Below are 16,119 nucleotides of genomic sequence, written 5' to 3' on the forward strand. Positions count from 1 at the left end.
GAGCGCCTATTAGAGATATCAAAGCTGTTCACCTCTGCTTCATTTACTTCCCTGGGTTAGGGCAGGGGTACCAACTTTACCCCATCCCATCCATTCCTGCTCATTGCTACTCTCCCTGCCTTACACAGCTCTCTTCTGAAGTCTGTTTGTGCTTTCTCCTGCACCAGTGACTCCCTCTTCCCTGTAAAAATACCCTCTGGTTCTTCAGCTCCAGTGGTTAGCAACCTCTTTATCCATGACTATACAGTACAGCTATATAGAAGCTATAGAAGTTCATGGTTAAGGACTGAGAACCTGAAGTCTGTCTGGATTTGAATTTGGCTTCCCCTGCTACTGAGCTGTGTGCTCTTGAAGAAGTTGTTACTCCTGCCCCGAATTTCAATCTTCTTACTTGAAAATGGGGATAGTCCTAGGAGACCATTTAGACGTGTGAGGACTGAACTTGATAGTGCACATCAAACACTCAGCACATAAAGCTGTTTAGGATACCTCTGGTACGGAGCGCTAGAAACTGGTCACCTCAGTTGCTTCTGGAGAGAGGAGCCAGTTTGATTTGAACGGATCAAAGTAGGTTTTATTATTAACTCCTTCAAATTAAATTTTTACTTATGAAAGAGGACTTCAACCTTCTTTCCAGCTTACCTTTTAACTCAGGCAAAAGACCTTGTGGGCAAAGCATCCCCTGACTGAACGGAAACTACCCCTCAAGCAATAATGACTGACCTGATGTACAAAGACCCTGCGTGACTGACTTCAAGGCAATGATCTACCTGACCTTTACTGCCCCCCTGCCTATACTCACTGAACTTTGTCCCACATTTTCCTTATATAAGCCTGGAAATATTTTCAACACTTCGGAGACTGTCTTTGAGATGCTAGTCTGCTGTCCTCGGTGCTGGCCTCACTGAAATAAATTCCTTTCTCATTCACCACCACTCGTCTCTCTGCCTTTGGATTTTGTCAGCAGTGAGTGGCTGACCTGGTCTGTTTGGGAACCCCAGAGCCAGGTGCCCTTGCACACCTTTGCCCTAGCACGCCTTTGCCCTTGCACTGATTTTTTTCAAAAAATTAATACGTAAAAGTTTTTCTTAAAAAATGCACTCACATAGTAAAACACTCAGCAAATTATAGCAAGGCTAGAATAGGATACTTGGAGAACAGTCTTTCAACTCCACACACCGGCATGGATGGAGGGTCTGGGAGTCACTGACCATTCCTATTGATCACCTGGTTGCAGCAGATTTGGGGAATGAGGGTTGTGGTCTTGGAATTGTAATTAGGGTCCACAAATTGAAGGAAGCTCAAGAAAAAGTAATTCATCCTCCCAGAAATAGGGGCAAAAGAACCAACAGACCTGTTTGGTTTGGAAGTTCTGGAGCCAAGTTCCTCTAGATAAGCCACGGAATACCATATTCCCTGGAAATATCTGGTTTGCCAATTAGTCAACAGATATTTACTGACTGCTGTTCTCAGATGGTCACAAAGGTGACTGATACAGATCTCTCCCAGTTTGGAGGCGAGATAGCTAATGACATGGAAAATGATGATGTTCATTTTAGATGCTGTTCAGATTAGCTCAGAGGTCAAATCATGTCACACCTCTGCTCAGTACCTACCAGTGAATCCTGGTTCATGCAAAAGAAATGCCCAAGTGTTTACCACAGTATCCAAGTTCCTGCATGGTCTTCACACACGTTCCTGTCCTCTCTGGCTTGATGTCCTGTCCATTTAGCACACCCTCCCACATCCAGGCCCAATGGCGCACCCTGCCTCAGGATCACTGCACCTACTGTTTCTTCTCAGACCACTCTCCCCCAGGTATCTATGGATAACCCCCTCTCCTCCTTCAAATCTTTGCCAAAGATTTTTCTCACCTTCTCAGTGAACCTTACCTTCACCACCTACTTCAAAGAGCAATCCACCCTTGAAGTGGTTCTCTCTTCCCTCCCTGACCCCTATGCAGTATTACTTTTTCTTGAAAACTCATCACTTTCTAACATATTATAGAATTTACTTATTATTTTTTGCCTCTGTATTCTTCCATTAGAATCTAAAATGCACGAGAAAGGAGATCTTTGCCTGTTTTGGAAGTGATTTAGCTCGAGAACTTAGAACTGTATCTAGCATACAGTAGGTACTCTGTAAACATTACAGTGAATGAATAAGGACTACAAAGACAAACACAGATTGCAGAAGTATGAAAAAACACCAAACACACCCTGGATGGGGCCAGGCTGGGGAAGAGGAGCCAGCTCTAAGCTGAATTTCAGTTTAGATTTAGATTGGACTAAACATTTTAATGCCTGAAAATGAGGTATGAGAAGGAATAAAATGATAAGGAATATGTCCAAGGGCATGCAGCCCTTTGGGTGAGGAAGAGAGAGTGGACATAGTGGGTCTGAATATCAGTGGCAGGAGGAAAATAATACAAAGCTATTGTCTGACTGTAGGCCATCAGGCCCAGCCTACTCAGCAACTCCATTATTTCTGCTACCATATGGCTAGGCAGGGTATCCTGGGATCCCTCAAAAAGATCCCTATGATGGGCAGCAATGAAAGTTTGCAAGAGAAATGACTTAAAAGCTGAGCCTTAGTACTGTTGAGCCCTCAGGCCAGGAAGAGGCAAAGTGGGTGAACAAAGGGACCACTTCCTTACACCATACACAAAAATAAATTCAAAATGGATTAAAGACCTAAATGTGAAACCTGAAACCATAAAAATCCTAGAAGGGAACACAGGTAGTAACCTCTTTGACATCAGCTGTTGCAACTTTTTTCTAGATATGTCTCCCAGCAAAAGCAAAAGTAACTATTGGGATTACATCAAAATAAAAGGCTTCTGCACAGCAAAGGAAACAATCAACAAAATTAAAAGAGAACCTACTGAATGGGAGAAGGTATTTGCAAATGACATATCAAAAAAAGGGTTATTATAAAAAATACATAAATAACTTAAACAAATCAAACCCAAAAAACAAATAATCCAATTAAAAATGGGCATAAGACATGAACAGACATTTCTCCAAAGAAAACACACAGATGGCCAACAGACACACGCAAAGATGCTCATCATCACTTATCATCAGGGAAATGCAAATCAAAACTGCAATGAGATACCACCTCACACCAGTCAGAACAGCTAAAATCAGCAACACAAGAAACAACAGGTGTTGGTGAGGATGTGGAGAAAAAGGAAAAGGAACCTTCCTACACTGTTGGTGGGAATGCAAACTGGTGCAGCCACTGTGGAAAACAGTATGGAGTTTCCTCAAAACATTCAAAATAGAATTACCTTAGGAACCAGCAATCACACTACTGGGTATTTACCCAAAGAATACAACAACGCTAATTCAAAGCGGTATGATAGCAGCATTCTTTACAATAGCCAAGATATGGAAGCACCCCAAGTGTCCATGGCTAGATGAATGGATAAAGAAGATGCGGTACAGATATACAATAGAATATTATTCCATAAAAACGAATGAAATCTTGCCATTTGCAAGGACATAGCTAGAGCTAGAAAGTATCATCCTAAGTGAAATAAGTCAGTCAGAGAAAAGACCACATGACTACACTCACATGTGGAATTTAAGAAACAAAACAAAGAAGCAAAGGAAAAAAGAGAGAGAGAAATAAGCCAAGAAACACATTCTTAACTACAGAGAACACACTGATGGTTACCAGAGGGAAGGTCGGTGGGGGGATGGGTTAAACAGGTGATGGGGATTAAGAAGGACACTTGTGGTAATGAGCACCAGGTGCTGTATGAAAGTGTTGAATCACTATATTGTATACTTGAAAGAAATACAACACTGCACGTTAACTACCTGGAATTAAATAAAAACCTACAAAAAAGGAAAAGGAATGGGGTGAAGATTGTGAGAAGGAGAAAGAGATGGGAACCTGGAGAAGGTGGGCAGGGGTCTTGGCAGAGACTGGAGAGGGATGGAGACCCAGGGAGGGGCTGCTATGCAAGACGTCCCCAGCTTCAGTCTTTCCAACTGTTAAGTGGAGATTCTAATACTTTCTTCTCAGGATTTGAGTGAGAAATTGGTTGGATCTATTTTCCCCAACATGGGTTTTGCAAGGTGATTTTGGTTAAGCAGCATTCACGTTCACGGTTCTTTTGGTGTGCATTGGGGGAAAAAAAATGAACAGAACTCCAGCTATATATATATATATAGATATATATATATAGCTTAGGGCAAAGATGCTTTCTGTTAAAAGTGAGTTGATTTATAGCACAGATGGTATGTGGAGAGAGTCACAATCCCAAAGGCAGCATGGGAGTGAGTGAAGGCGGGGAATAACAGAGTGGGAGGACCTCAGCAGAGCATGTAGTACAATGCCAGGCATGGAATACATTGTCAAGAGAGGGATGGTAACAGTTCTTGTCAGCACTTCCAGGGCTGGGGCTGCTGGTGGGGAAGTGTGGATTAGTAGTGCCTGGCTCCCAACTGTTCAGCCACAGCTGGGAGTTCAGCCTTTGTCCTTTTGGAGCTGAGCTGGGCTGGGCTGAGGCAACTGTGGAGAGCTGGCTTGGGGTAGGGAGGTTGGCCAAGTGCATCAGTGGAGTGGGGAGAGGGCTTGAGGGAAAATTGAGGGGAAAAGGGTGGACAGGGAGGGCTGGGGGTGGGTGGGCCTCCCCACCCCCACTCCCACCCTTCATCACCCTTGGCTTATGCTGACTGAAGTCTGGACAAAGGCCAGGGTAGGGAGCTCTGATTACAGCTGGAGAAGAACAGACAGGTTCAGCCCAGGGGCTAAGAGGAGAAGAGGCAAGGGATCATCCGCCCTGCATCTAAGATTGAGTCTAAGAGAAGGGAGCAATGTAACCACAATGACATGGTGATGGCAGGCGCCACTTCCCCTGGGGGGCATTTCCATCCAAGCCCCTGGCTTTCAAGGAACTGACATTTTGGGGGGCTCATTAGGAATTCCAGCAGCGTCTGATGCACAACTCCAAACCCCAGTCCAAGAGCACTAAAGAGGTTTCAGAGTCAGGCCTATGGGGTCTGGGCTAAATACCAAAGCCCTCTGAATTTCCACTTTTAACATAAAGAAAATTTACTCGGGGCCCCTGGGTGGCTCAGTCGTTAAGCGTCTGCCTTCGGCTCAGGTCATGATCCCAGAGGCCTGGGATCGAGCCCCACATCGGGCTCCCTGCTCAGCGGGAAGCCTGCTTCTCCCTCTCCCACTCCCCCTGCTTGTGTTCCCTCTCTCACTGTGTCTCTGTCAAATAAATAAACAAAATCTTTAAAAAAAAAAAAAAAAGAAAATTTACTCAGCCCAGGAAGGCCACAAAGACAAAAGACTTAAAGAACAACTAAATCATTTTGAGAAGTTTTTTTTTTTTTTTCTTTTTAAGGGCTATTGAAACTTTAAGGATCATTTCTCTGCCATAAACCTTCAGTGGCTCCCTAGCACTCATTGAAGACAAAATTCCTAAACCCAGTCATTCTGAACTACAAATTGCTTAACCCCTTTGTTCTACCTGTAAAATGAGAATGTCATCAGTACCTGTTCAACAAGATAGTTGAGAGTTAAAATATTTAGAACTGTGCCTGACCGTAGCTGGTGCTGAGTGTGCTGTTCTTAGAAACACAAACCTGTTTCTCCCCCCATCAGGGCCTTTGCACACGCTGTATCCTTTGTTCAGAATGCTGGGCCCCAATCTCTTTACTTAGTTTACTTCCACTTTTCTTTCAATCCCAGTTCACCAGGGACTTCCTTATGAAAGGCTGTCCTTTTACCTTGAGTCCCCCCAGTCTTGGTCAGTCCAACTTTAACTAAATTCTTTCCTTCATGGTATTTATCACAGTGGTACATTATTTGCCTTACTCTTTGATGAATAACATCAGCCTCCCCACTCAACTGTAAACTCCACAAGGGTAGTGTCATGGGCTGAATCGTGTCCCCCCAAATTCATATGCTTAAGTCCTAATCCCCAGTACCTCAAAATATGGTTGTATTTGGAGATGGGTCCTTCAAAGAAGTGATTAAGTTACAATGAGGTCATCAGGCCCTCATCCAATCTGACTGGTGTTCTTATAAGAAGAGGAGATCAGGAGACAGACATATACAGAAGGAAGATCATGTGAGGACATAGGAGAAGACAGCCGTCTACAAACCAAAGAGAGAGCCTCAGAATTAAACTAACCCTGCTGACACCTTGATCTTGGACTTCCAACGTTGGAAGGAAGGAAGGAAGGAAGGAAAGAAGGAAGGAAGGAAGGACGGACGGACGGACGGACGGAAGGAAGGAAGGAAGGAGAGAGAAAGCAAGCAAGCCTCCCAGTCTGTAGTACTTTGTCAGTCCAGACAGATTAATACAGGTGCTGACTGGGCTGGCTTTTGCTTATTGTTGCATTCCCAGAGCCCAGCACTGAGTAGGTGCTCAATAAATATTGATTGGTGGGTGAATGGAGATCTTGGGGTTTGGCTAAGCAGCACTGAAGATCACGTTGAGTTTCCATCTGCTTCGTCTCTGCATAGGGCTGGTCTCAGAGGCCCAGAGCCGCCTCTTTCTGTTTCTGGGACTGAGATGTGGTTTTGGGTCCTTGTGTATTTTGTGGTCACAACGTAATACACTAGTCTTTGAGGGATGATGTGTTGGAGGCAGAGTGTGGTTTGGGGGAATTGTTTCTTTAAGATAATTTTTTCATTACAATAGTTACACATGCTCACTGAGAAAGCTTGGAAAATAGAGAAACGCAGAGGAAAGGAGAAAACTATCATCCACTATTTTCAATACTTTTAACATAAGTATTTCCTTTCAGGCTTTTTTTCCATAGTTTTTCCTTTACCTTTCAAAGTTATGGTTCTCCACTACACATATATTATTTTTATTATGACTTAAAATTAATTTAGCTCAAGGTGGCCCCAAGGCATATTTTTAAAGGTCACATAATATGTTACTGAGTTAATCTACTACAACTTAATCATTGTCCTATTGGTTGGACATTGATTTTTTTTCTTTTTCCTTTTTTTTTTTTTTACAGTTTTAAACAATGTTCAAGTAAATATCCTTGAATCCTATCTTTTGTAGTGATTACCAAAGATGGCATTTCTGAGCAAAAGGGTAGGACCAATTTTTCATGGCCCTGGATATGATTATCAAATGGCTTTATCAAAAGGATCAAGTGGTTACACCCCCACCGGCCCTGAATGACCGGCAGTGAATGAGATCATAGGAGCCCTGACTTTATGGTGACCTGTCCTTCAGAGCATCAGCTGCTGAGGTTGCCTTCAGAGAGAGGAGGGGGAAGTCAAGGCATCAAACATATGCTAGACTGGCAGGGGCTGTGCACTCTGGGCTAGTGACATTCTTCCACTCTGTTCCAGGCTCCTCCCAGCGATTTTGGAGATGCCCATTTGAAACTGAAAGCCTTTGATGTCCATAGGGTTGAAGGGATGATGCTCTAAACAAGGACTAACCAGTGATCCCAACAGTTCCTCTTAGAAGCTTCAGAGGCCTATCGGGCCTTTCGGGGGTTGCCTCTCAACTCCCCCCACTCTTGGCTTCTCAATTTATTCCTCTGGATCTTTCCAGAAACCGTCTTGGGCAATTCTGAAACAAAGGCCACCTAGTGACCATAAGACAAAAACAGTTTGAAATCATCATTTCCTAGAAAGACTTATGACTTCATACCCTCTGTCACTTTGTTGGAAAGCCTCCATGATTCATAGTTTTCTCTAAATGGCAATGACCAAAATGGCTAGTCTGGGGCACATGACCTTGCCCGCAGAGATTCAGCACCATCCCCCCCACCCTCCCACCCCCCAAATCCAGTGTCTGTCACTTCTTAGAGTAGGAATAAAATGTGGTTTGGGGAGGGTCCAGTGAGGAAACAGGGAGAAAAGGCTGAAGGAGAAGCTCGGTTATTTGTACCTTCATCACGCACCCCCCACCCCGGGCTTGGCCCTGACTGAGAGCCAATGTAGTGTGTGCTCAGGGGATTTCTCAGCTCATCAAGTCCTAGAGCCCCTGCTGTTTACCTTCCTGGGGTACTTGTATGGAGCGGTCACCCTTTTCACATGGTCTTGGAGCTCCTGGGTTAGTTTCTTAGGATCTTGAGAGAAGTAAGCTGGAGAAAGGACAATAAATGCCTCACCACCTGCCAGAGGAAAACAAAAACAAACCCTCCAAAATCAGAAAGAATCAGGCCCTTTATAACAACTTTTTCTTCCTTTTGCCACCTAAGCATGAAAGTCCTACCAGCTCCTCTGGCTCAGCCAGCAAAATGGACAACACCATTTTTTTTCCCCTGTTGCCTCCATTCCAGGACCAACTATTGGAAACACTGGCTTTTGTGGAATGATTCCAGGATTCTACCTATTCCCCAAACTGCTCCCCTCTCCTGATAATAACAACATGAGTAGCCAACGAGCTTCTTTTCTGATGCAAATACTTTGTGGAGAAAGGAGCTTCACACACTCCTCAGGGTCCATTACTTCCAAATCGTTCTCACGGGAAAATTAGCAGAGGCTTGAATAGGCAGGATTGGGAATAATGCACACCACTTCCAAGGGGAGGTGTGTATTTCTGAGCCTGCCTGTACAAGTGTTTGCAAGCAGCAAACATTTTGCGGCACAGTTTCAGTGCCCTCTGTCCTGAGGGGACATTCTGTACCTTGGTTGTTTCTGCCTGAGCCTTGCTTTGCAGGCTGCCTCCCACCAAGGACGAGGGGTACAACAGAACATGGTTTCTGACAGGAGTGGAAGAATTCAAAGGCCAGTAGCCTGCTACCCACCTCAGCATACAGCTCTGTCAACAACATCCTGTTAGGTGGGGGTTCACCATCTTTGCATGCTTCCTAAAGGTGGGCATCTCATTACATTTCACTTTCAGATAGATCTGGTTATTAGGAAAGGCTCTCTCTGATTGTTAAAACTACCAAACATTTATTGAGTATTTTCTATGTGCCAGGCTCTGTTCTGAGTACTATATGTAGATTAACCGCACACAGCCATTTGTCACAACCCCAGCTAATTTGGGGTATACAAAGCTAGGTGTACTTTTCCAGGTGTGATTTCTCCAGAATATACATAGGGCTCCCACCTTCCTTATTCTACATCATTGGCCTCAAAGTTTAATTGGCATCAGAATCACTTGGCTAGGGGCTTCTGGTCAAAATGAAGAAGCCTTGGGCTGCATCCTCACTCACTCTAATTCAGCAAGACTGATTTGAGGTCTAGAAATCTGTATTTTAAATAAGAATCCCAGATGATGCAGCTATGAGTAGTCTAGGGCCCTGACTTAGAGACCCACTCCTCTGGCCCTGGTGCTTCTGAGAACACTGCCTGATGTTGTACTAACTTTCATAAGGTAACTACACTATACTGTAGGATTATGTTGGATTTACAGCCAGTGAAAAGCACACAGGCCTACCTATGAGCTTCATCTCTCCCATTCTATCTATTCCTCTGGGACCCATGGGAAGGAATTTGCATTTCTCCCGAGGAAGGTCAGCTTATTAAATTTGGCCCATCCTTCTGATACATCAGGGTCACTTTGGATACTTACTTTGTAATCCCTTAAGGTGGATATTCCTCCCAGGTTAGAACCATCAGCAGCCATGTCTGGTGTGCTTGCTATAGCCTCATCTGCAAATGGGAAAGGACTCTTTATTGGCCAGGATGGATGACAGAGCCTGCACCCACTGCCAAGATCTCTTTCCAACAGTCCACCTCTTTTGGACCCAGTTCTGGGTCCATTCGACCCAAAAGTATGTCTCTAAAGACAGGAGGGTAATGCTTAACCAAAAGGAATGGGTGCCCGATGGTGGCATTTCAGACTTTGTAGTACCTCGGTGGAGCTTACTCTGCTGGGTGCAAACAGGTATAGAACCAGGAGGCAATGTTCTTGGCTGGACTAGTTACCTCCCCTCTGACGGGGTCTGGGCTGCTGACCACAGCAGCCTCCAGAACAACAGGTGCTCAGCAAGGGCATTTTCCACTTCAACGGGCCCAATCCGGTAGCTGGAAGAGAAAAACAAACTCTTCCAAGTGACTGCTTCCCACCTCCCCCGCGACAAAGCTTCAAAAGCAGAAGGACAGAGCAGTCAGCTTGACCTTGAGGAATTGATCACATCATCATTTATTCCTGTGAACCAAAAGTAGCCATCCTTGTCCTTGTGGGCTCGGTCCCCTGTGATGTGAAAGTCCCCTCGTTCTGAAGCCTCTGTCTTCTGAGGATTGTTCTGGAAGACAAAGTAAGTATGTGAGGGGCCATCTTGGCACAGCCACTCAAGCCAGCCACAGCCCTCGAAGGCCCGTGCAGGAGGCTGGGGACCCCTAAAAGCAGTTCCAAGAGACCATGCTGGCCACAATTTCCCACTGGACGAGGAGCTGTGAATTTGTGCATTTTTTCCCTCTTTTAAATGGAAGGAGATGCCAGGAAATGATTAAGGACAGCCACTTGCTACCATCCCTTGGAAGGGTCCGAGGAAGCATAGTTGAATGCAGGAGGGTGGACACAGGGCCATTGGCTCTGTTTTTTAGGATAAAAGAACACACTGATACTCTTTGTGCTCAGGAATCACTGAAGGTAGAAAGTGAGCAGATGTCCAAAAGACAAGAGGAGAGGAAGGAGGAAAAACTAATCAAACTCTGAGTCTCAAAGCTTTCAAGAAGCTACTACTCAACAAGAAAAAACCAAATTACTGCTGTGTGCAACTATCCAGGTATGTCTCAAAACACACAGTTATGCTGAATAAATGAAACCAGACAGGGAGTTAAGACGGCAGAGGATCAGGGGCACCCTAAGCTTGTCTCGTCCCTCGAATACAGCTAGATAGCTATAAATCATTTGGAACACCTAAGAAATCAATCAGAGGTCTGAGAGAACAAAAACTGCAAGTCCACAAGTAGAAAAGGGGCCACCTTTTGGTAGGTAGGAGGTGCAGAGGTTGAATTTGGGGAGGCATAGCTGTGGAGGGAGCAGCAGGGAGGGAGCCCACGGTGCAGGCTACCACAAAGTATTATAAGCAGCGGAGCACAAAATCAGAACTTTTAGAAGTCTGCTACCATGGGTACATGCCTGGCTTAAGGGTGCTCAGGTGGCGAAGCAGGGCAGAACTCACATGTGACACTGTGGTCTCAGGATCCTCTGGGTCGCAAGAAGAACAGATGGCACCTAAGTGCTGCACTGTTCCCAGGCACAGGAGTGTGGAAGCCGGCTGAGAACAGCCAGTCTAGGTGCTGGCTTTCTGCTCTGTTTTGCCATAAACTGCGAATCACTCCGAGGTCCTGTGACCTCTTTCCTGGGACAGGCCTGGCAAACAGCAGAAGCGTGGGAGAGGACCAGTACAGTCCGACCTGCAGGAGTCCCTAAAATTTGGAGTTTTGAAATTCAGTTGCATGCCTGAGATAAAAAGCTCAGACACAGGCAGGGTGAATGCAGGGTTCTGATGGAAACCGGGGACACAAGAGTGATTGACTGCTCTTCTGTGAGGGCTCACTGAAGAGTTGGGGGCATTAACTTTCAACTGTGGGACTGGAAGGGGGAGGGGGGCTGCCATAGTTAACCTGCCCATCATCACTGAAAGCCTTCAAGGAGCAAAACAGCACCACCTAGTGGAGTCCAGGGCTGCTTACATCAAGCCCTGCCTCCCTGCAAACTGGAGACCCATTTCCACTAAGTAAGTCCACCTGAGAATCCTGCAACAGGCCCCTCCCCCAGAAGACCAGCACAAACAACTCGTTCACACAAAGTCTTCTGATCAGAGAGGGCTGCAAAGCTTCAGCTCTAGGGGAAAATAGTATCTAGCCTCCTTTATACTTTTATTCTTTATTTTTTTTCATTTATTTTCTTATTTTTTCAATTCTTTTAAAAAATTTTTTAATTTAAAAAATTTTTGTTTTTATATATACCATCTATATATACTATTTTTTTGTTTACTTTCATTATATTTTATTTTTTTCCTTTCTTATTTTGGGATCTAGATTCTTTTGACAAGCAGACCAAGACACACCCAGGATCTAGTTTTTTTGTTTTGTTGTTGTTGTTTTCTTTTTTCTTTTTCTTTCTTCTTTTCTTTTCTGGACAAAATGATGATATGGAGAAATTCACCCCAAAAGAAAGAAGAGGAAATAGAACTCATGGCCAGGGATTTAATCAATATGATATAAGTAAGATGTCTGAACTAGAATTTAAAACAACAATTAATAGGATACTAGCTGAGCTTGAAAAAGCATACAAGACAGTAGAGAATCCCTTAATGCAGAGATAAAAGAACTAAAATCTAGTTAGACCAAAATTTAAAATGTTATAACTGAGATGCAATTCCAAATGGAGGGCATAAAAACCAAGATGGATGAAACAGAAGAGTGAATCAGTGAATCAGAAGATAAAATTATGGAAAATAATGAAGTTGAAAAGAAGAGGGAAAGAAAGGTGATGGACCATGAAGGTAGATTTAGGGAACTCAGCAACTTATTAAAACATAGTAATATTCAAGGAAACAATGGCTTGGAATGACACACTGCACCAGATGGACTTAACAGATATATTCAGAACATTTCATCCTAAAGCAGCAGAATACACGTTCTTTTCGAGTGCACATGGGACATTCTCCAGAATAGATCACATACTAGTCACAAATCAGCTCTCAACAAGTACAAAAAGATTGAGATCATACCATACCTATTTTCTGATCACAACGCTAAGAAACTAAGAAGTCAACCACAAGAAAAAATTTGCAAAGACCACAAATACATGGAGGTTAAAGAACACCCTACTAAAGAATGAATGGGTTAACCAGGAAATTAAGGAAGAAATTAAAAAATACATGGAAAAGAATGTAAATGAAAACACAATAGTCCAAAACCTTTGAGATGCAGCAAAGGCAGTCCTTGAGGGAACTATACTGCAATACAGGCCCACCTCAAGAAGCAAAAAAAGCCTCAAATACACAACCTAATCTTACACCTAAAGAAGCTAGAAAAAGAATAGCAAATAAAGCCTAATGCCAGCAGAAGAAGGGAAATAATAAAGATTAGAGCAGAAATAAATGATATAGAAACAAACAAAAAACTCCCGTAGAATGGATCAACAAAACTAAGAGCTGGTTCTTTGAATGAATTAATAAAATTGATAAACCCCAGCCAGACTTATCAAAAAGAAAAGAGAAAGGACCCAAATAGAGAAAAATCACAAATAGAAGAGATCATAACCAACACCACAGAAATACAAACAATTATAAGAGAATACTATGAAAAATTATATGTCAACAAACTGGGCAACCTGGAAGAAATGGACAAATTCTTAGAAACCTACAAACTACCAAAACTGAAACAGGAAGAAACAAAATTTGAATGGACCCATAACCAGCAAATAAATTGAATCAGTAATCAAAAATCTCCCAACAAACAAAAGTCCAGGGCCAGATAGTTTCCCAGGGGAATTCTACCAGACATTTGAAGAAGAGTTAATAACTATTCTCCTCAAACTGTTAAAAAAAAAAAAAAAAAAGAAATGGAAGGAAAATTTCTGAACTCATTCTACAAAGCTAGCATTACCTTAACTCCAAAACCAGACAAAGACCCCACGAAAAAGGAGAATTATAGGCCAATATCCCTGATGAACATGGACGCAAAAAGTCTCAATAAAATACTAGCAAATCAAATTCAACAGTACATTAAAATAATTATTCACCACGATCAAGTGGGATTTATTGCTGGGCTGCAGGGATGGTTCAATATTTGCAAATCAATCAACATGATACACCACATTAATAAAAGAAAGAATAAGAACCATATGATCCTCAGTAGATGCAGAAAAAGCATTTGATCAAATACAGAATCCTTTCCTGATAAAAACACTTAACAAAGTAGGGATAGATGGAACATATCTCAACATCATAAAGGCCATATACAGAAAATCCACAGCAAATATCCTCAATGGGGAAAAACTGACAACCTTTCCCACACGGTCAGGAATAAGACAAGGATGTCCACTCTCACCATTACTATTTAACATAGTACTGGACATCTTATCTTAGCCTCAGCAATCAGACAACAAACAGAAATAAAAGGTATCAAAATTGGCAAGGAAGAAGTCAAACTTTCCCTTGCAGATGACATAATACTCTATGTAGAAAACCTGAACGACTCCACCAAAAAATTGCTAGAACTCATACATGAATTCAGCAAAGTTGCAAGATATAAAATCATTGTTCAGAAACCTGTTGCATTTCTATATACCAATAACGAAGCAGCAGGAAAATAAATCAAAGAATCGATCCCATTTGCAATTGTACCAAAAATAATAAGATACCTAGGAATAAACCTAACTAAAGACGAAAAAGATCTGTACTCTGAAAACTATAGAACACTTATGAAAGAAACTGAAGAGGACACAAAGAAATGGAAAAACATTCCATGCTCATGAATTAGAAGAACATTGTTAAAATGTCTATACTACCCAAAACAAACTATACAGTTAATGTAACCCTATCAAAATACCACCAGCATTTTTCACAGACCTAGAACAAACAATACTAAAATGTGTATGGAACCACAAACACCCTAAATAGCCAAAGCAATCCTGAAAAAGAAAAACAAAATGAGGCATCACGATTCCATATTTCAAGCTATGTTAAAAAGCTGTAGTCATCAAGACAGTATGATACTGGCACAAAAACAGACAAATAAATCAATGGAACAGAATAGAGAACCCAGAAATGGACCCAAAACTATAGGTAGGGTCAACTCATCTTCAATAAAACAGGAAAGAATTTCCAATGGAAAAAAGACAGTCTCTTCAACAAATGGTGTTGGGAAAACTGTACAGCAATATGCGAAGAGTGAAATTTTCTTACACCATACACAAAAATAAATTCAAAATGGATGAAAGACCTCAATGTGAGATAGGAAACCATCAAAATCCTAGAGGAGAACACAGACAGAAACCTCTTTGACTCGGCCGTAACAGTTTCTTACTAGACAATGCCAGAAAGGAAAACAAAAGCAAAAATGAACGACTGGGACTTCATCAAGATAAAAAGCTTCTGCACAACGAAGGAAACTATCAACAAAACTAAAAGGCAGCTTACGGAATGGGAGAAGATATTGGCAAATGGCATATGTGATGAAGGGTTAGTATCCAAGATCTATAAAGAACTTCTCAAACTCAACACCCAAAAAACAAACAATCCAGTTAAGAAATGGGCAGAAGACATGAATAGACACTTTTCCAAAGAAGACATCCAGATGGCTAACAGACACATGTAAAGATGCTCAACATCACTGGTCAGGGAAATACAAATCAAAACCACAATGAGATACCACACATCTGTCAGAATGGCTAAAATTAACAACACAGGACACATCAGGTGTTGGCGAGGGTGTGGAGAAAGGGGAACCCTCTTACACTGTTGGTGGGAATGCAAACGCGTATGGCCACTCTGGAGAACAGTATAGAGGTGCCTCAAAAAGTTAAAACAGAACTACCCTATGATCCAGCAATTGTGCTACTAGGTATTTACCCAAAGGACACAAAAATACAAATTTAAAGGGTTACATGCATCCCAGTGTTTATAGTAGCATTATCAACAATAGCCAAACTATGGAAAGAGCCCAAGTGTTCACTGACTGATGAATGGATAAAGAAGATGTGGTGTGTATGTATGTGTGTGTGTGTGTGTATGTATCTATCACATCTATGTATCTACGTATACATGTATATTTGGTATGTATATATGGTATGTATATATAATGGTATATTACTCAGCCATCAAAAAATGAAATCTTGCCATGTGCAATGACATGGATGGAGCTAAAGTGTATTATGCTAAGCGAAATAAGTCAGAGAAAGACAAATACCATAGATCTCACTCATATGCGGAATTTAAGACAGAAAACAGATGAACATAAGGGAAGGGGGGGAAGAAAAAAAGGAGAGAGGGAAATGAATCATTAAGTGACTCTAAATGATAGGGAATAAACTGAGGGTTGATGGAGGGAGGTGGATCGGGGATGGGCTAGATGGGCGATGGGTACTGAGGAGGGCACGTGTGATGAGCACTGGGTGTTGTATGTAAGTGATGAATCACTGAATTCTGCTCCAGAAACCAATATTGCACTGTATGTTAACTAAGTAAAATTTAAGTTAAAAAA

The 16,119-nt window shown here is 42.4% G+C and overlaps 1 protein-coding gene across 1 annotated transcript in view; it reads right to left on the bottom strand.

Moving 5' to 3' along the window:
- Positions 1–7,475: 7,475 nt before the first annotated feature.
- Positions 7,476–16,119, bottom strand: part of LOC123840651 (acyl-coenzyme A synthetase ACSM5, mitochondrial-like) — a 120,486-nt gene continuing 111,842 nt past the window's right edge. Inside the window, 6 exon segments of the mRNA XM_064592736.1 lie at positions 7,476–7,586; positions 7,999–8,109; positions 9,691–9,692; positions 9,876–9,935; positions 9,938–9,981; positions 10,075–10,202. Of these exon segments, the coding sequence (XP_064448806.1) occupies positions 7,476–7,586; positions 7,999–8,109; positions 9,691–9,692; positions 9,876–9,935; positions 9,938–9,981; positions 10,075–10,202 (456 nt within the window).

This window comes from Mirounga angustirostris, unplaced genomic scaffold (genome assembly GCF_029215605.1).
Source record: "Mirounga angustirostris isolate CCGP_5_RB_7025 unplaced genomic scaffold, mMirAng1.0.hap1 SCAF_5, whole genome shotgun sequence".
NCBI classification, from domain to species: domain Eukaryota; kingdom Metazoa; phylum Chordata; class Mammalia; order Carnivora; family Phocidae; genus Mirounga; species Mirounga angustirostris.